We start from the raw sequence: 21,662 nt of genomic DNA, 5'->3' as shown, positions 1-21,662 counted from the left end.
ATTTATTCTACCAAGAAAACAGCATGCCGACCAAGAAAATTATCTCAGGGTTATTGTGGAATAATATATACGAAACCATTGCATCAGTGCTTGGCTTCAGTTAAAAAAAAGACAAGTAAGGTTGCATATCCAAACAAGACATTAACTGAACAGGGACTGTTAATCCTGCAAACTGTGTGCAGTTTGGTCATCTTTGAGCTTGAAACAGTAGTGATCGAGCAATAATGATGAATTCAGGAACAATATCAGGAATTTAATTTATGAAAAGTTAAGGAAATGTATTTGAGGGATATGGTGAGGAGAGATAGATGGGGTAGATGTGGTTGATAATCAAAAGGATACTGGTTCATTGTTTCCTGTTTCCTAAAAATGTTTCAATTTTATTGGGCAATTTACTGAAAACATAAACTGAGACAAATTAAGAGATGTTTCCTTCACTCCCCATAATCATATCCAAACAAACATTCCAAACAATTTACAGGAGCATAACAGATTGCAAAGGCTTACTGCTTCTTGGGACACAAATGCTGAGAATATCAGAACTTGCATATATTCATAGAATTCATTACGATGGAATTGCAGCAACTAAAAAGTTCCAAATCAACTTAAAAGGAGCAATACTGCTTTCAAGGCTGTCTCAATATAAAACAAGCTTAATCTTTACCAGTAATGATAACCAAGAAAATAACCATTCACAACAACACAGGAAAGAAGAAATCAGCGTTAATAAAACAATTTGTCTTTGATATACATTTTTATACAAAGCTTCTACCAGTTTCATGGGTTTAAATTAAGCACTAATCTAAACATGTTTACTTGACAGTTTCTTTGAATTAGCTTTTTAATCCATCATTCTTCAACCATTGGAAACTACACCTTTCAACTAAGCACATTACCCTTTCACCGGTCCTCCAGGGCACTGGAGATGACAGCACAATCAGGCTGACTCATTAGAGGAACTTGAAAGGGCAGACCATTCACTGGTCCCCATGCCCCAGTTCTTGCCGAACTGTGCCTAATACTTTGCAGAATTAGGTAAGCAGGATACATCCCTCCAGAGTGACAGTGCGCATTCCATTCCAATAAACATCTCTGGAATTTCCATGTATAGGTGTCATGCATGGAATTCTGCTTGGTTTGAATACTCTTAAGATTTCTGCATTTCTCCAGTTGATAAAAAAAATTTCACCAGGAACAAATTTTGATTTTTCAATCTTCACAATAGATTGCAGTATACAAGATACACTTGAATAATAAATCAAGAAGCTTTTTATGGCAATCAAATGTTTTCTTATTTTCGTACCATCTTTCAGAACACCGATGGGACAGACAGACAGCAATGCAGAGTGCTCTAAATTGGCCAAAAAATGTATGGAACAGTTTGAGCTTGGTCTGCCAAACTAAGATAGGGCTTTAGCTCCAACGCATGAACAAATATTCAAATTTTGATGGTTGAACATTCAAATACGAGTACTAGACTTGTCAAGCTGCACTGGCTCAGTACAGAGAGGATTGATTTGAAGATTATTAAATAATTAAATCCCTTCACCCCCTGGCAACCCCCTCTCTCTCCAACCTGCTCTCCCCCTACACTACTACCCGCTGCCTCCACTTGATCGGCTCAGGCCTCCTCCTTGTCCCTGGACCATCTGCCCCACCATTGGTGGTCGTGCTTTCAGCCACTATGCCCCAAAGCTGTGGAACTCTCCCTCAATCCCTTTGCCTTGCCCCCACTCCTCCCCATTTTCAGGTCTCACTTGAAGACCTTCCACTTCGACCGTGCCTACAGTCACCTTTCCCCTCCCTTTGGCTCAGCATCGGGCTCTGCCACCGTTAAGCATTCCGAGACGCTGTCCAGCATGAGGGGCACAAAATAAATGCAAGTTGTTGTTGTTGAACAATTGTACAATTTCTAGCTTTTTGTTCCAATCAACAGATCCAGATACTATTTAGGATAACGATGGATTGAAGCAGTATGGTTGCGAATGAACCTGCCTAATAGTTAAAAACTAAGGGAGAGAAGGGCAGTGTGAAGAGAAGCACATTTACTACTAGAGTAGCACATTATCTTACTCCTTTATTAACTTAGTTTGGTAATCTAATTTTAAACTATTAAATTCAAAAATTTCAGAAACCATCCTAAAATGACAGATTTCCTGTGTTTTATGTTGTAATCTGCTATTGTCATGCTGCCTGAATCCATTATCTTAGATTTTTGTATTTTCAGTTGCTAACCTAATAAATGCAAAAGAACTCTATGGCAGATTTCAATATTTCTGCAGCAATTATCACAGTCACCATTTTATGTAGAAGATTTGCATGATGGAATGAAATATAATATAGTATAATATAGTTCTAGCAGTTTTTACTGTCTGAGATCGGAGAATAAGAATACTCCTTGCAATTGATATAGCACCTTAATATGTCTCAAACTGCTTCACAGAGCATATTGTAAAGTAAATTGACTATATAGTTTGTGGGCGAAACGCAGCAGCCAATTGTGCAAAGCAGTGTCCCACAAACAGTTGTGGATTGAGTGACCAAATAATTTTTTTAAAAAGGGAGAAGCAATCGCCAATCAACTAACAACCAGGTACCTACGTACTATTAGGTAAACAGAGGGACAGTTTGTTTTTAAGAGTTGCAAGCTAAACCAGTTCTGCAACTGCCACTCTATTCTGGATGCTCAGTTGCTTACTTTAATACACATGTGCCAAAACCACCATTTACCAGTCTAACCTAGAAAACAGTAGAAACAGGGGAAAAGTCTGAAAGAAAAGTTGCCTGATATTTAGGACATATTCTAACCTCCACCAGTTATGAGTAATGGGCCAATTTGGTAAAAGATTCTCCAGTTTCAACACATGTATGGGACGGAGCATGAAACTTTCTGCACATGCTATTATGCAGGAAAGTTTTGAAAGTTGAAGGCTAGGGCTGCCCAAGATGTCCACTTGAGCTTCACTCTTTAAGAAGCAGGCAGTACAGCCTAAACTCAGCATTAGAAAACCAGTAATGTGAAGATTGAGGCAGTTGGAGCAACAAAGAAACAACTCCACAAACGACAGCATATTCCAGGTAATAGCAACCTCAGGAGGCTCCACGAGACAGCTTTGATTTGCAGCAAAGATAAATGCAGCATTTAAAGGGGTTAATGGATTTGTGGTCAAATAGGAATGCTGGAACAGTACTGAAATTGATTTGCTTAGCCATATGCAGATTATATAAATATCCTTTACAGATAATAATAATAATCCTTGCATTTGATATAGCGCTTTTCACGTCGGGAGGACGTCCCAAAGCGCTTCACAGAATATACTGTAAAGTGAATTGACTGCATATTTGTGGGCGAACGCGGCAGCCAATTGCGCACAGCAATGTCCCACAGACAGTCGTAGATTGAAAATGACCAATTTATTATTGTTTTGTTTTTTTGGAGGGATTATTATTAGGCGTGTGGAGTAAGGAAACTTGCCCAAGGTTTCGCCCTCTGCTTGGAATGGAACTCAGGTCTCTCACTTGCAAAGCGAGTGCTCTAACCACTGAGCTACAGGACTCCAGGAAGATATGAATGAGTATAATTTGGGGCTGTTACATCTCTACGGGATATAACCACAGGCGTCTAAAATGACAGAGAATAATATAGTAAAATATATTTCAATAGGGTTTTAAACAAGAAGATTAAAAGTATGTACATTTACAAGTATGTGGAGTCTTGTAGCTCAGTGTTTGAACACTCGCCTCGCAAGCGAGAGACCTGGGTTCGATTCCCAGCAGGGCAAAACGTTAGGCAAGTTTCCTTACTCCACATGCCTGTTTACCTAGCAGTAAGTAGGTAACTGGCAGATCGCTTTCCCGGGAGTAATAATTCCTTCAAAATAAAACAATAAACTGGTCACTCAATTCATGACTGATTGTGGGACACTGCTGTGCGCAATTGGCTGCATGTTTCGCCCACAAAATACAGTAAATTCACCTTAGTAAATTCACAAAATTGATTTGATATAGCCCCTTATATCAAATTATTATCATATTTGCATGCATTGCCTAACACCGACCATCTTCCAAGTATTTGTTCTGTTCTTTAGTTAGCAGCTGCAAATGAGCTTCTCTTTGTAGCCGAGTGTAGCCTGATTAAACCACTATCAAGTACTAAGTGCTTGAGAGTAGCACTCAGCTATCACTGTGGTAGTGTAGCCTGAGGGTTACCATGATTAACTACACCACCCAGTTGATGACAGCACTTCTGCCTGATGTGTCAGATGTCAGGTTCGGTATCCACAAGAAAAAGTTCCCTTGTGGAGCAGAATTGGACTTTTAGTGCACAAGTGTTCCTTATAAGACCAACAGTAGAAAGACTATGAGAAATAAATTTGGCTTGAAGGTTATTCACTAACTGTGGGTAAAGACATTCTGGAATGTTGTTCTGCTAGAACAACAAGATTTCATTTATGGAGCGCCTTTCACGTCGAGAGGACGTCCCAAGGCGCTGGACAATTGGGTCGGGACCCGAGTAGGGGGAAAATGGTCAGGGTGAGGGAAGGGAGGGAGTGAGGAGGGTGTAGAGTGTCGAGAGGGGAGCTGAAGGCACGGTTGAAGAGAAAGGTCTTGAGACCGGCCTTGAAGGAGGAAAGGGAGGAGGCGACGAAGACACTGGGGGATGGAGTTCCAGAGCCTAGGGGCTGAGAGGCTGAAGGCCCGGCCACCGATGGTAGGGCGGTTGGGGCGGGGGATGTGGAGCAGACCGGAGCCAGAGGAACGGAGGGTATAGGCAGGTAAGTAGGGGGATAGTAGGTCGGAGAGGTAGGAGGGAGCAAGGCCGTGAATGGCCTTGTAGGTGAGGATGAGGATCTTGAATTCGATCCTCTGGGGGATGGGGAACTGGAGGATAGAAGACAGTTCATGGGAGTAATCTAGTGCTTACCACTGTATGCACGGAAATGAGTGACAGTGTGTTATTGCATTTATTATCCCTGATCGCCTTATACAGTGCAATGCTGCAGCATACATTAACTAATTTCTGACGAAGGGACTGCTACAGAATAGTCAACTCTTTTCAGTTGAAAGAACAAATCAGTACCACACAACATAAATCAACAAGGGCACAGGTTTTATATCAGCAGGAACCAGTACATCACCTTGATGGGGCTGAGAAGACGAAATAATCTTACTATTACTGATTCAAAACTCAAGGTTTGGGAGAAGAGTTTTCTATTAGGTGAACACAAATAAGACACTATGGTGAGTAGAGCGCTACACTTCTTGTGAAATAGGAGAAAGTATCATACTCTGATATGTGCCTCATAATGATTGAAGAAGGTACCTTCTGCAAATGTCTATTTACCTCTTTGTTCCTCCTACAAACAGTTTGATGCACAACTAAATATTTATGAAACACAGCTACATTTCAAGTGTACATTTAATGGAAAGGGGGGAGGTCTTGATGAATAAAAAAATGTTCAAGCTGAAGACGCATTAAAAATTGATTTTTGTGCATACCTTGTTTCCTTCTTACTTTTTGCCTCCCGACGTGAAAGGCGCTCTATAAATGTAATTTTGTTGTTGTTGTAATTCAGTTTGGAGAGCACATTATTTACACTTTTCACCTACTTTACCAAATGACACATTATCAGATTTAGAAGACATCATGCATGCTAAAACTGGAACTACAACTGCCTCCAAAATTATATTCCTAAGAATTTACGAAAAATGTGTAATGCACAGGTATGCAAGACAGATGAGGAATTCTGCTCCAGTTTTCACATTCCTCAACTGGCTTTTCTTTCTCATGTTCAATCAGAGCTATTTTGGAACAAAGACAAACAGCATAATAAACTCCTGGAGCATTTTTTCTGCAACATAAAAGACAGCTCCTTTTTGTTTGAATTGTTGCCTTTACTGCCTAGGCTCAGTTTTCAACACTCGCTGTTAAGGGTCAAGCACTTGTAAAGAAACAGGTACAAGGCTGACTGGCAGAGGGCAAGCATCACCTGTGTGAATGTCAACAACTCTGATCCTGTGATTTCAAATCCAAGGCAATCTGGAGCTTTAGCTCCCTTCAATTTTTATTTTGTGTTTACATAAACAAGTGTAAGATTACCAATGAAGGGTGGATCACATCTCTTCCTCATCCTATTTACAGTCTGTGCATTAAGAGGCAATATTCTGCATAACCAAAGATTAATTCAGGCATCACACATAAGGATTATTATTTACTATTAAATGGGAATAAAGTAAAAAAGCACACAGTGGTCATCTTTTGTGGCTGAGAATAAGAGGTGAAAAAAATGAGTTCTCGTAAAGAATATTCTCGCACTAACATTTTTCTCCAAGAAACAAAAGTGACAATTACATTTTTCATAACACTAAAAATAATAAGTTACAAGTAGAACAATAAACCCAGAAATAAATTAATAAAGTTGAAAGTAATCCCACTATTTAGCCTTTGATTTAAAATTTGTTCATAGAACTTTAAATATGCAATGTTTTTGCTTTAAAATAATTAATGTTTTAAGTTGTTCTGCAAAACGTGTTCAAATTAAACTGAGGATTAGAATACAGTAAATCGGATTTCAGAAAATCATTCCTTTTTTTGGTATTCCTATTGAGACCCACAAATGCACATACTTGGTTCCTTCACTCAAAAATATATTTGCATTGTTCTGGCAAGGGCTAGGCATCAGATGCTACCCTGTGTGAGGGGTGCTCTAATTATGCAGTTAGTTTTGCCATACAGGTGTTAAAATTCACACTCTCCCAAAAATACAGTAATGACTCATTCTTGTAATAAACTGCAAACCACAATTTTGATAATTGTACTTTTTTTGTTGATGCATTTTCGTCTCTAGGTGAATATGAATGTGGTGCAACAATATTATTATTCAACTCATTTAGTATATTTTGACCTTATACTGTACAAATCTAACACCTCAGCACCACAAGGAATCTTACAAATCACATGGAGATCACTTTGAAAATCACTAAAACCAAATGTAAGGCTTGCATGTGTGCATTAATACAACTAATGTAACCTTATATGTTTTCTTTGAAATACAGTGATCAAAGCTCACCAATTGTTTCTCCAAGTCCAGTTCTGAACTATTATTTGTGCTATATTCTTTTGTTCCCATCTCTCTTCTCCACCCCCACTTATTTTGACACAAAGTTAGTGACCCAGAACCATAGGCTCTTTCCACGAGGGCAGCAGCAACTTACCTACACGTCAAGCACAGGCACTGGCCCCAAAGCTCACAAAATCACGGCAGGCAGTATGCCCTTCACACTTTCATACTGTAAACCTGTCTGAAGCAATTACGCTATTTCAATATAGATGGAGCCAGAGAACAAATTTCACCCAATTTATAATCAAAATGCTCAGGCAACAGTGGCAGGCTGCCCTCCAGACAGGATGACAAATAATAGCCTGCTGGAAAACTCAAGATAGCTTTCTACAGCGTATCCAAAAGTATACAGTTAACTTACTCATTACCTTACACAAAAGTTTCTACACTGTTTTGGTTTTGATTTTAAAAAAATATACTTTATTGTCCATTGTGTACACTACATACTTCAATTGTACTTCACCAAATGTAACATGTTCTTTACACCCTGGAGTACTCATATTAAAACAAAGTATAATGAAGTGCTTTGAGCAAACCAGTCCAATGCTAAGCCCAATTGCTTTTTCTGGCGTCTAAATCCCAATAAGAACTTTCAGTGAAATATTGTATATAATTCCAATAACCATAATTATCTGCCAGATAAACTTCCATCACTACAGTAACATAACTAATTCATCTTCGCAAGCCTATTCTATAGAAACAGACATTTAAACAATCATTATTTAGGGGGTATATTGACTCCCCAATTCAATTAATTTTCAAATGAACCATTTTCTTGATTTGCTGTAGAATACAATAATAGCTATTTTTCCAATAATAATAATAATAATCTTTGCATTTGATAAAGCACCTTATCACGTCTTTGAGATGTCTCAAAGCACTTCAGAATATACTGTGGTGAATTGACTGTATGTATATTGACTATATAAATCGAAGTTGTTGTTGCATGTTTTGTGGGCAAAATGTGAAAGATGCTATATCAAATATAAGGATTTTCTTTTCACACAAGTCCAAAGATAATGCTGTGATTCTACCACTGATGTTGCAAGAATTTGATTTTCACTGGCACAGCAACAAAAAAAGTAAAAAAAAATGTATTCATTTTCCTGTGCAAACCACTTTCCAGCAGTCAAAGTTGGTTACGTTTCTGGCACATCTATCGCAATGGCAATCCTCACAAATTTGGTTTTGTGCTAGTTTACAAGAATAAATAGTGTCAGTTTAATAAAGTTTACAGAAGCATTTCCCCTATGAGCGGGTGTTTTGTTACCACTGATTGCCCTTTAAATCTGTATTTTAAATCTACCACCATCTAACCACATTGTATCACTGCTATGATAATAACCAAAATTGCAATAATTTCTGTAGTTCGCCCACAAAGTAACTCCACTTTATAGTATATCCTGTGAACGACAACAACAACAAGATTCCATTTATAAAGCACTTCAAGGCATCCTCCCAATGTGAAACATGCTATATCAAATTGAAAGATTGTTATTATTTTTCACGCGAGTACAAAGATAATGCTGTGGTTCTTCCCCTGATCCTGCAAGAACTTGATTTTCCCTGGCACCGTCACAAAAATCCTTCAATTTGTATAGCGAATCAAGAGGATTCTCCTTCTAAAGTGTCACTGCATATTTCAACTCTCGTTCTAGGCGATGTATAGTGTTGCATTTCTTCAAGAAAATGTGGATTTTTAAAACCACAAAAATGTCTTCAATAATCAGAATTACCCACAATCATTTGATCTTATAAAACTTGAAACATGTACATTGCCTTCAAGTACACAACCACTGCACTTTACAGTAAAATCTAGCTAGAGAAGTCACGATAATGTGATAAAATGTCATATCGATTGCAAGGATTATTGTTATAATTTTTTTTGAGAAATACTCTCACTTTCGTAAAATCCCAAAACGCAACAGATTATACCGTTTTATAATATTTCATGACCTTTAAAGTTCTCCTACATTTGTGAACATTCCATACATTAAAAATATTCATAATCAAGTCTGGGTAACTACTGGAAGTTTCTCTTATTTTTAAAAAAGACACTTCTTTTAAATTTCAGAAAAATACAAACACTTCAATAAAATACTCTTTAAACAGTATAAAAATGCAATCAGTGACAGAGATTGAGCATTTAATATTCTCATCACTATCCTTCCTATGCTTTGTGACAGCTTTTGCTACCCTTTTGTTCACTGCATTCCAGTTAACGCCATTCAAGCTAACACATACCACAAAAGTATATACCAGAACTACTGACAACCCAACACTATCCATAACTGCAGGGAGAAAAAATATCTTATCTGAACATTATAAATTCCTATGCAAGAAGGGAGCCTGGGAGGAAACTAAGTAGTTGAATACAATTTCCAGCACGAGAAGGATCTAGGACCAGGGATTGACAAAATACATTCAACCGTGGGACAGAAATTACAGCAATGTAAGAGACTCACAGCAGGAGAGATAACAACAACAACTTGCATTTATACAGCCCCTTCACATGCGGTAGTGTCCCGGAGCACTTGACTGTGATGGAGTCTGACCCCAAGCTGGGGGAAGAGGGAGGGCGGAGGTGACCGTAAGCATGATCAAAAAAGATCTTTAGATGGGATTTGAAAGTGAGGATGGAGGGAGCAAGGCGGACGGATTGAGGGAGAGAGTTCCAGAGAGAGGCGGACGGATTGAGAGACGGAGCCGGCCGAGCGGAGGCAGAGGGTGGTGGAGTGGGGGGTAAGCAAATCAGATACGTAAGGAGGTGCGAGGGCATGAATGGATTTGAAAACGAGTGAGGGGATCTTGAAGTCAATCCTTTTGGTAATTGGGAGCCAGTGCAGCTTGTAAGGGACTGGTGTGATGGGGGTGAGGAGTTTTGTGTGGGTTAGTATACGGACGGCGCAGTTCTGAATTAATTGAATTTTGTGTACGGTGGAACTGGGGAGACCAGCGAGGAGGGAATTGGAATAGTCCAGCTGGGAAGTGACAAAGGCGTGGATGAGGGTTTCAGCTGCTGTGGGTGTGAGGTATGGATGGGGATCCTTCAAAAATCCGTATATCAGCATTGCCAACATATTTGAAAGGAGATGAATGAAGCAATGCGAGAGGGAATTTTAACTATTACTGCGTTAAGAATATTTTTTCAATATTAAAAACACCGTCCATGATTAGATATCTCCCAAGTTTGTATAAGTGTGCCAGTTTTTAATGTCACCATTTGCCAATGGCTGCTACCTGCTCCAATAATCAGAAAAAAANTAGTGCAAGCTGAGGCTAAAAATTCTTCTTTGACTTGTATAAAGATATATATCGCTCAAGCACTCAGCCTGCTGCAGTTAAAAACAATAACCAGATTATATTTGTAAAGCACTCTTCACGTGGGGAGGACACCCCGAGGTGCTGAACAGTCAGGGATCAGCATCCGAGCGTGGGGGGGCAGGTTTGGGATGATGGAAGACAGAGAGGTACAAGAGCGGCTAAAGGCACAGTCGAAAAGGAGGGTCTTGAGTGTGCCTTGAAGGAGGCAAGGGAGGCAGCAAGGCGAAGGGATTGTAGGATGGAGTTCCAAGAGGTGGGCGCAGAGAGGCTGAAAGCCCGGCTGCTGATGGTTGGGCGGGTCAAACGGGAAACATGGAGCCGGCTGGAGCCTGCTGAACGGAGGAAGTGTACAGGATGATAGGGAGTCAGCAGGTCAGAGAGGTAGGAGCAGGCAAGGCCACGGAGGGCCTTGAAAGTGAGAATGAGGATTCTGAATTCTATTCAGGATTTTCGTGTGAAGAAACTTGAGTAAATTACTGGAAATGCATCAAATTTTTTGTTGACCAACTTTAACAATTAACTTTTGAAAGCTAACAGTGTCAGTAACTATTTTCAGTGCACCATCCAATAAAAAGTAAACATCACATTCAATATATAAATATCCGCATACATTTATATCTATATCAAAAATATAAATACATAAAAACAATCCATTGATTATGTATAAATTAGTTATAAAAATAAAAAGCATGGGTATGTAGTTTACAATCACAAGAGATTTATTTATATTGATCAATTTGTGCTTTAATTTTTTGAAATAGCCTGATTTCTTAGTCAAGCCATTGCATCATTTTGGATATAGTTAACATAAACTGGCATTGCAAATGTTTTTAATCAAAGCAAATAATGTATTATGAAAATTGGTTATTCAATAACAATTGTGAGTTTGTTATGTTTAATTTCCACTGGAAAAAGATTTTTTTTCTGAATTCATTCTTTTTGTAAATCCTCACTCTTGTCCCACCTAATATGAAGACATGAAAAGCGCTATATCAAAATGCAAGGATTATTATTAATATTTAATATTGAGTCTAGTCTACATAAATGCTTATAAACCCAAGCAAATCAACTTCAACACCCTGTCAACTTACCAAATTAACTGTCTGGAATTGAGCATAACTTTTTTTATTGACATTTTATAAACCATTGTACAACAGTTTGGAATATAGTAAAAGGTGAGATCAGACATAGTCCACAAATGCTCCTACTATTGTTTCTTATCATACCAGATTATCAACAAATCAACCGTAACTTCCTGAAGAGAAAGCCCTCCTCTCCTGTTTACAAACACTACAGAATCAAAGTGCAAATTAGCCTTAGAAGTGGCAGTCTTAATGTGACAAATCTTACACACTTAGATCAGATAGCTGACCACTTCCTCATTGGGTATAATATATTATAATGGAGAAGCAAGAAACCACACAGGAAGACCCAGTATCACAAAACCACCAATAAAATCTTACAAGAACACCGCAGAACTGATTTTGTTCAGTCTGCCTTCAAATCTTATTAAAAGTCAGGTTGGATGATCAGCAATGCCTTGGAGTACTGCAGACCCACCTGGACAAGGATCAACACTTACACCATATCATAATGTAAGGGTGCTAACTAATTAAAAATCCCATTGCCAGCTCAGTCTATTAGTGTTGCAAAATGACAAATAACTCACAAATGTGTCTCCAGCATTCTCTATATAGCACATTCTCAAGTTCAATTTGGTTTTATACAAAGTAAATCTCGGAGTGCAGAAGACCTTTACCCAGAAATATAGGGGAAAGAAGGAGATTAAATCAGCTTCAAGAAGCCAGTGACTGTGTGCTGTTCGGTGCATGAACGAATCCTGTGTCATTCACTTCAGCCCATCTGAACCAAAACTTAATGTTATCTACCCAGGACTAAAAGAATAAATGCAGTATTTGATTCCAAGAAGTGAAACCCATTTTAAAATTCCTTGTGTTCCACATCCGATAAAAATTCCGTGAGTAATGATACCCAGCAAATAGCTGCACAGAAGTGAACCTACATTAAAGCAGGGAGGAGAGAGTGATATTTTGACAACTGGAATACATTTAGGAGCCATTTTTTTTTACACACATGCCTTCAACTAACATTTCCAAAGAAACCCATTTTCTCACATAATTTAAGAGTGATCTTATCAATGAGGTCTTCTCTAATCCACTACTGGGAGGCGACCAGAGAACCTGAATAAACATTGGTAACCCTCCCCCACCCTCCACAACAGATGAACAGGCTACAGGAAGCAACAACAGGAGTTTTCAGGAGGGGATGGGAGTAATTTTTGTATTCATCAATGCAAGGAGTGCCAGCCAGCAATAAGGACCTAAAAGCTTTTCCACTTAGGCAATCATTGTCAGCATCGAGCATTCCCCTATTGTGTACACACTGTAAAGTTGAACTTCTACTTTCCCATTTCCTACACCAGCCATCTCTAGTTTGGTGTTACCGACACCCACAGTCACGAAGACCTGTGTTAAAATTCAAATACTATCCAAAAAGTAGATGCAGTAATAACTAAAGTAAAATCTTATTTTACCAATCTGACAAGCCCAATAATACTAAAAACCATTACAAAAAATATAGGAACAGTTGAAAATGGCAGTTCTACGTTCTCAATTGCAACAGCCCTGGTAAACTCTACAGCTGAATAGCAGAGTAGATCATTCCAGTCCTGTCAAGACAATAATCCAACTTCACTAAATTTAGAATTTAAGAAAAATCTAACTGCCTTTCATACTTTACTGATAGATTGCCCCATAAAATATGCCTGGTATTACTTTAATGTTTAACTGCCGCTCAGAATAAGTCACGTCTACACAATAGGCTTATCATGTAACTCACTGTTATTTCATCTGATCAATCTTAGCTTTTGACATTTTATACTAAAGCAGTATAAAATGTTAAACGGAAGCTTTCTCGATCAATTAATCAAACTCCTGAAGAAAATTTTAAATTATTTTGCATAAATTCTTCTGTTTCAAGTTTCCATACTTAAAATTTTCAAACATTTACGAACAGTTTAATTTCAAATTGAAGCTTGCATGCACTTTTATTTATTTTTGCATTCTGTGAGTAATCGCGATGCAGTACACAAGGCATACAGAATAAAGCTTGACAGAATTTAATCTTTAAAATTACACAAATGGATCAACAAATGTTAAGCATCTCAAAACAAGAAAAAACAATGAAGCACTAGTCACAGAACAAACGCTTAAGTGATCAAACATTTGGAGTAATAAAAGACACTCAACTTTCAATAGATTAATTTTCATAAAAATGTGTTTTTGAAAAATATCTGATAACCTATTAAAAGTTGAACCGGCCAAAAATAAAAAAAACTATGAAATATTTTAAATTGTTCAACCTCATCTATTTACATAATATAGAAATGTTCACATTTTAATAAGTCACATTGCTAATTTCACAGAAGAACAAATGTTACTATCCTGTTTCCCAGCTACTTCAGTCCCAGTTGACTTTAAACAAACTGTCATAAACTTTACGTGGCTGCATGTTCAAAGTCTTTTTGAAGTGTGCGAAGGTTACTTCTTAGCACAGTATGATACATGATAAAATCAGCATTAGTCCAAATCTCTGATCATACTGAGAAATGATTGTTTCTTCTTGATCTCTTGCTAAGATAATCAGTTTCTTTTCTGATGCAAATCAGGCACTAACAATACTGTTTTTAGTAAGTTTCTCCTTTATATTCAAACTTTGTGAGTTTGACAGCAATTGCAATAGAAAATTTACAACATTATGTTAAGTTCCCCACTAATGCCCCAGGCACAAATCCTCCTGGGAACTTTCCCCACAGACTATTCTCCTTTTCAATTCACACCCATTGTGTGCACATCTAAATTCTCAATAGCTTTGGAAGCAAGGCGTTTCTGCGTTTCCTTTTCAATTTGCATTCACTGCAATTTTGTTGGTGATGAAAAGCCAAGGATCTCTGAATTAGTCTAGCATATTGCTCACAAGAGTTTCAATCTTAACACACAAAATTCAAAAATGGAGTGGAAAGTTATTCTAATTTTCCTTTATAAAACACTGGTTAGGCCTTAGCTATGTTCAGTTCTGGGCACCACACTTTAGGAAGGATGTCGTCGCATTGGAGAGGGTGCAAAGGAGATACCAGGAATAAGGGATTTCAGTTATCAGGAGAGCCTAGAAAAGCTAGGACTATTCTCCTTGGAGCACAGAAGGTTAAGAGGAGACTTAATAGAAGTTTTCAAAATTATGAGGGGATTCGATAGGGTGAACAAGGAAAAACTGTTTCCACTGGTGGGTGGGTCGGTACCCCGAGGACATCGACTTAAAATAGTTGTTAAAAGGAACAGAGGCAAGATGAGGAGAATTTTTTTATATACACACAGCGAGTTGTTCGGATCTGGAATGCATTGCCTGACAGAATGGTGGAAGACAATTCGATAACAGCTTTTAAGAGAGACGTAGAGAATTATTTGGGAGGATAAGTTTGTAGGGCTATGAGGGGGGTGGGGGGGGAGGCGAGGAATGGGATTGATTTGGATAGCTTTTCTCAAAGAGCTGTCACAGACATGATGGGCCAAATGGCCTCCTGTGCTATATAATTCTATGATTCTACTACGATAAGGGTGGAAATTTAACAATTTTGTTCTTGACAACTTTCATTTTAATATTTTCTAGATTTAAGACATATACAAAATGCCTTAATTCCAAGACTAAATTGAATTTCAATTCACGTTAAAGCAATCATGTAAATGCAAATAATGTTTAAAAGTTACAAATGAATCTTTTCAATTCGCCACACCAAAACAGCCACTCATCCTCCCAATGATCCAAAAACAGATCCATCTGATCCTGCACATTGCCAACGGGCCAAAATCATTACTTCTGAAACCACCTTATTTATATTATTTGTTTGTTATTGGGTTTAGAGTCAACTGTGGTAGCAACCAATCAATATGAAAAACATGGTGAGCTCAGTATATGATTTTAGAATGATTTGGTGAATTAAAAGTTATGCACTCACTGTCTATTCTACACAGGTCATTCACCTACAAATACAGTCACTACACTTTACAGTAAATCCATTTTACAGTGAACCACTTTGAGAGGTACTCCTATGTGAAAGGTGCAACATCAAATCCAAATGCAAGGATTAGTATTCTTAGAATATTCCCATTTTAGATCCTTCATTTCCAGAAAATAATGGCTGCTTTACAGAGCAGTTTAAATCAATGTTGTTAATTTAGATGGTGTTATCTATATTGCTTATTTCACTTTTCTTTTAGAAATGTTAAATCTGAAATTTAAGATTCTAGTCATTGAGTAGAGATCAGCCTTCACAACTTCCAAAATACATGTTAATGTTTTCCCCATATTACTAAGGCTAACTGTCTTGAATATGGTTATCATTGAAAGTTATGGAGACTGCTCTCTTTTAACATTATAAAATACACGACAACCGCTGAAGATACAATCAATCTTCCACGTTTTAATCTTCATAGCAAAATTCGCCCATAATACTCAAAAGCTGTAATACAATGTTTTGCTACTCCTTTCAAACAGAGAAGAAATTACATTTGTTATAACAAATAATTCTCGGTTGTATTCTTAATACAAAACCCCCACAATTTTTTGAAAGCTTTTTTTAAGAAAGTGGCACTGATTCACTTCATCTCATTAAAATCAAGTCCATACTCTGTACCCCAACAAAGCTTTAAACAGATAATAGGGAATACGTAACTAAATGTTATTAATTGACAACTACATTAATTAAAACACAATGAATGAAGTTAGTACACTTACGACTTAGAAGACCAATTAAATAAACACTGTTCTGCCAGTGAAGCAGGGCAAGTCTACAAAACTGAAAGAAAATAACTTAAGACCTTTGAGATGGTCTCAAATCTGTTAAATGTTATTCTTGACAAGAACAGCATTTCATTTTTGTGGGTACACCTAAATTTGTTCACCAGGCATTAGGACATTGTGGATGCTGCGGGCAGAAAAAAGGGGGCGGGCATGTTGCCAGTCAGCATCTCCGGGCAACAGGCGAGTGAATGAGAACCACGTCGCAATGACAATGAGTAGAACAATATCTGAAAAATCCATCGCTATTCAACACACTGAGCCGCCTAATTACCTAGTTAGGGGATTACCACTCCAAAGAGTTCGTCGGGCACAGCCAACACGAAGCCAACCAGGACAAACTGTAAAAGCTGACACCACAGAGCAAAAACAAAGCTTAGCCAACCCACTCCATTGACAACATAGCCTTGCCACCAGTCATTTACAAGGACTTCAATTGGTGAATCCTAAAAAAGCTACATACAATCTGAATTTAAGCAATATGAAGCCTCTCACATTATTTTAAAAATTAAAAGTTAATTTCAATAAATTAAGTTGCCAATAACGCAAGCACCCAAATCGGGGCTCGTTGGTTTCTCAAAACCGTTGTCAACGGTTCTGACAGTTTAACCATCAATAAATACTCCAGGAAGAAAGATGCGGGAGACGAAACTCGTTTTATAAGCAAACTGGTATCTTTTCAGACCACTTAAATATCTGTTTACTTTTCCAGCATTGCAGAAATTTATGTTTTTAGACCACCTGTCTGTCTCACAAAATGCCAACCACTTAGGAAAANGTAAGTCTCGTCTCCGGGACCTAAAAATAAGAAGCACTCTGTACTCTCTTCCTCCGTACTTTTATTTTTGCAGCAGTCGCGGTAACTATTCTAAGCCAAATCCAAATAATCTCATAACAGTTACAGTTCCTGTAACAGATCTCAATCTTTAACACTTTCGTTTATCTTCATTCACACACGGACATAAAGGGAAACGACTACGTTTCTTACTTTCACTGCCAATTCATTTATATTCCTTTCCATTATCTATCTATATATATATATATACAAACACACATCTATCTATCTATATATATATATACTTATATATAGGTAATGTTTAAATTAGTTTCGGGGAGACAATCCATTGGATTGCAATACAAAACTGTTAGCGTTCTTCAACGCACAAGCAGTTCAGTAATAGACGAACACAATCCGTTACAAGAACGTGATTGCACTATTAGAAGTAATGGCACTTCGACACATTCCTGAAAAACTGACATTAATCAAAACGTCTCTGCATAAGCCAATACTGAAAGGCAGAAACGCAAATGGGGGTTACACAGCTCACCTTCAACCATAGCTATAACTCCATACTTTGCAAAGGTTACTTACATCACTGTTTTTTTAAAAAAAATTGGGTAGAAATAGCGAGGTACCGTTTACATTTAAATTAAACCGGCTCGGTTTTAAGCAGTCGGTGCACGGGATTTCGGTGTGTCAGCACACGGCTGCGCAAGATGAGGGCGATCTGCAATTTAAAAGCGGCTGTAAAAAGCCACTGTGCTCAGGCAGTACAGTACAGTGAGTTGGTGGTGGACTGTTCCCGTGCTGACAGAAGCACTCTCCCTCCCTCCCTCTCTCCCACACCCTCACCCCCGCCAGGAGCAGACTCCCCCCCACCACCACCACCTTCGGGGGGGGGGTACTTACAGGTAGACGACCCAGGCAGGCAGCTGCTGAGGGATCCGAGTCCAGGCCTGCCTGCTGCAGTCCAGCATTTCTTCGCTGCAAGTACAGCCCAGGACGCAAGGGAAGTCGGGGGCCACGGGTGGAAGAAGGCCACCGGCAGCCGAGCCCGTGCACGGCCTCGGGCCCGAGAGCGGCAGCACCAAGAGCAGCGCCGGGAGCCAGAGCCGGAGCCGGAGCTGCAGCCCGAGCGCCGCCATCTTGGATCCCGCTCGGTCTACAATAATTATTATGATCGTCGTTATTTCGGGGGAATTGTTTTATAAATATAAATAGGTAAATATATATATATATGGAGAATGGTGATATATATATATATATTTAAAAAAAGAGGCGAGCGACAATTTTTTTGGGGTAAAAATAAAATCTACGAACCAAAGGGCAACCGCAACAACGACGGCAAACAAATACAACTTTTAAGTTTGGTCGGGAGTCCTGGTCAGGGGGAGAGGGGGAGAGGGAGGGAAGGGGGGAATGTGTATATGTGTGAGAAAAGGCCGAGAGAGCGAAGTACCCGTACCTCTCGCTGTCTCTCTCTCTCACACACACACACACACTCGCTGACTGACTGACTGACTTGCCTCACTCACTCACTCACTCGCAGGCGGTGTGAATCTCGCTCTCGCTGACTGACTGTCTGTCTGACTGACTCCCTCTCTCTCTCTCTCTCTGTCGCTCGCGGGATATTATGAACGGCCGCAGCTCGCGCCCCCCACTCCCTCAGCCCCACGTTGGATGCAGCAGAAGCCGCAGCAGCAGCAGCAGCATTGCCCTCTCTCCCTCACACCCCGTCCACCGCTCTCCTGATTGGCCCGCTCCTGGCCCCACGTGGACAAACATTTGGCCGCTCCGTGTCCGCCATTGGTCGGACGGCCTGTCAATCAGATCCCCCCTCCCCTCCCGGCTGGGGAAGGCGGGGTTTCCGCTCGCCCCGCCTCCGCTGTTCCCGGGCGTGAAAAGCCTCGCACTTCTCTCACCTCCTTTAACCCTGTGCCTGCAGCGCCTTAAAGGGGCAATGCCCAGAGGGCAGCTTTATTTTACATGGGGACAGAAATTCCTCCTGGGTCGACATTTTTACTCTGTTCTCGCTTAACACACGCGTCCCCCCGTCCCCCCCACATCGGGAGTTTGTATAATTCAGCTGATTCTCAAAGGCGTTCTTGACTTCGAAGCCGTATTTGTTTTAAAAAAAGAAAACTGCAGAAAAGCGACTGGGATTCAGCAATTTGCCCAAATTCTGCAAATGCTAAGAAAATAGAATATACCCAGATCCAGGTGGGACTTCAGCCTCCAATATTCTTTGATGCCATATATTCTTTTAAAAGCTATTCTGTGCTTTTTTTTCCCATGTGCACAGACAAATCATTTGGTGGAAACCACAGAAGACACAATAATTTTCACAAGTGCAAAGCTTTATTCCACAGGGTGTTTTTAACATTACAACTCTACCACCTAACTATTGTATAAAGTTAAAGACCAGCAAAGGCAAGTGGATCTCAAGCTCCATCCACACTGTTCCACTGCTGTTTTTCACCGTTGATGATAAAATCCACAAACTCTGAATTTAAACGCAAAACTGAAAATTGATCCAATAAAACAATAACTTTTTTGTTCACTCACAGTTTAAAGTTGGCTTATTAATTCATGTATTTTGCACTCACAGATGGTGCTTCGGGTATTTGAATTATTGATGGGGTTTTTTTAAAAGAAAGAGACGTTGGATTATCATTTCAAACAAATATAATACAGCGATCGAGGTATTCAAAGCAGCAAAATGTTTATTACGATGCTAACAACAGGATGAGTTCACAAGAAAAAAACAGCGATCTTGCGTTGTGTTAATGTAGGGTTGTAATATTACAATAGCATTACAATAATATTTCATTTCTTGACATTATTTGTTTCAGCAAAACTGGAAAAATAACTTGTTACACAAGTACATGCATAAAAATCAAAGGACTTTCAGGAACATCACACACAGCTTTTGATAGAAAGAGAGAGACAAATCTTGTCTGAAGCTCACTTTCAACTCTAACTGTCTTAAACGGAAGAATTAATTAATTGTAATTAAGATAAACTCTGATTACATCTGATTCTCGACTGTGTATCATCTCGATACAAGATAGGAAAATAAAATTTGCATAAGAAAATAAACGTGCTCTGATAATCTAAGGATAGATGGAACTGCGATACAGTATTTTGCTAAATATAATATGCAAAGGCAACACTTTTTGGGAATGGGTGTTTTAATGTATTCATTCTGTTTTTTAAATGATTGATCATGTAGCCGAGAGGGTTTCGGGTTCAGTCTGTCGGTACCGTATATCCTGAATTTACGGGTGGCAATGTTTAGGTTTGGAACAGAAAGTAAAAGCAATGCACCAGACGAGCTTTTAGATGGTAAGTCAGAGTCAAGTCATTAACCTCCTCACTGATGGAGTGCAGTGCAGTGATGCCGATTAGTTTGAGGACACCGCAAAATACAATGAAGTATCAGGATCACAATCCCAATAATACAGTGATCAGCAGCCAGGTGAGTGACAGACAGACAGACAGACAGAGAGCGAGAGACAGAGAGACAGGTAGATAGAGAGACAGAGAGAGAGAGAGAGAGACAGACAGACAGACAGACAGAGAGCGAGAGACAGAGACAGGTAGATAGAGAGACAGAGAGAGAGAGAGAGACAGACAGACAGACAGACAGAGAGGCAGACAGACAGACAGAGAGCGAGAGACAGAGAGACAGGTAGATAGAGAGACAGAGAGAGAGAGAGAGAGACAGACAGACAGACAGACAGAGAGCGAGAGACAGAGAGACAGGTAGATAGAGAGACAGAGAGAGAGAGAGAGAGAGAGACAGACAGACAGACAGACAGACAGACAGACAGACAGACAGACAGACAGACAGACAGACAGAGAGAGAGAGAGAGACAGAGAGACAGAGAGAGAGGTAGATAGAGAGACAGACAGACAGACAGACAGACAGACAGATAGATAGATAGATAGATAGATAGATAGATAGATAGATAGATAGATAGATAGATAGATATCCAGTGCTTTGCGATTGTAAAGTGGGTTGAAAGTATAATTGCTGTAAACGCTGTTGGTCTCTGTCGCTGCACAGCGTTTGCACTGATCACCAGAGCCGCTCCTGTGTGAGGGGTTACGAGCAATGAAGTGAAACCGATGCCCTGTTGGACTTGGCGTTGTTTCCTGACCTGTAGGTCCAATTCAGGGGGAAATTGGTGTCCTCTTTTGAATCGGTTCAAAAAGCCCGAGTTATCGATCAGCAATTGACAAACAGTGCACATTGCTTTTTTTCTATTTATTTATGTACTGAGCAGCAGCAGCAAAAGTTTTATGAAGTCAAACTGAACATTACATTGAGAAATACTGTGTCCTGGAAAAAAAAACCAATTCCCTCTCTTCCTGTTGTCTGATCACACTGCAGCGAATTGTTTTTAAGGTTTTTTTTTATTTAATAAAAAAAAGAGGGCTTTCAAGATCCCCAAAAGTACAATTGTTCCACTGCAACATTGAAACCATCGTCTCTCTTTGAAATGAAATATCGATTTTGTAAAAAAATTGAAATCGGAATTTCTACATTGGAGTCAAAT

General features: G+C 39.2%; 1 protein-coding gene across 1 annotated transcript in view; it reads right to left on the bottom strand.

The window, feature by feature from the left end:
* The window catches only part of lrig1 (leucine-rich repeats and immunoglobulin-like domains 1), a 51,301-nt gene extending 33,056 nt beyond the window's left edge, over nucleotides 1-18,245 (bottom strand). Inside the window, exon 1 of the mRNA XM_007895194.2 lies at nucleotides 18,010-18,245. Coding sequence (XP_007893385.2) covers nucleotides 18,010-18,245 — 236 coding nt within the window. The remainder of the gene's footprint in view (nucleotides 1-18,009) is intronic.
* Nucleotides 18,246-21,662: the final 3,417 nt, after the last annotated feature.

The sequence above is a fragment of the Callorhinchus milii genome, unplaced genomic scaffold (assembly GCF_018977255.1).
Source record: "Callorhinchus milii isolate IMCB2004 unplaced genomic scaffold, IMCB_Cmil_1.0 Scaffold12, whole genome shotgun sequence".
Lineage (NCBI taxonomy): Eukaryota > Metazoa > Chordata > Chondrichthyes > Chimaeriformes > Callorhinchidae > Callorhinchus > Callorhinchus milii.
This window is presented reverse-complemented; position numbering and strand designations above follow the sequence as displayed.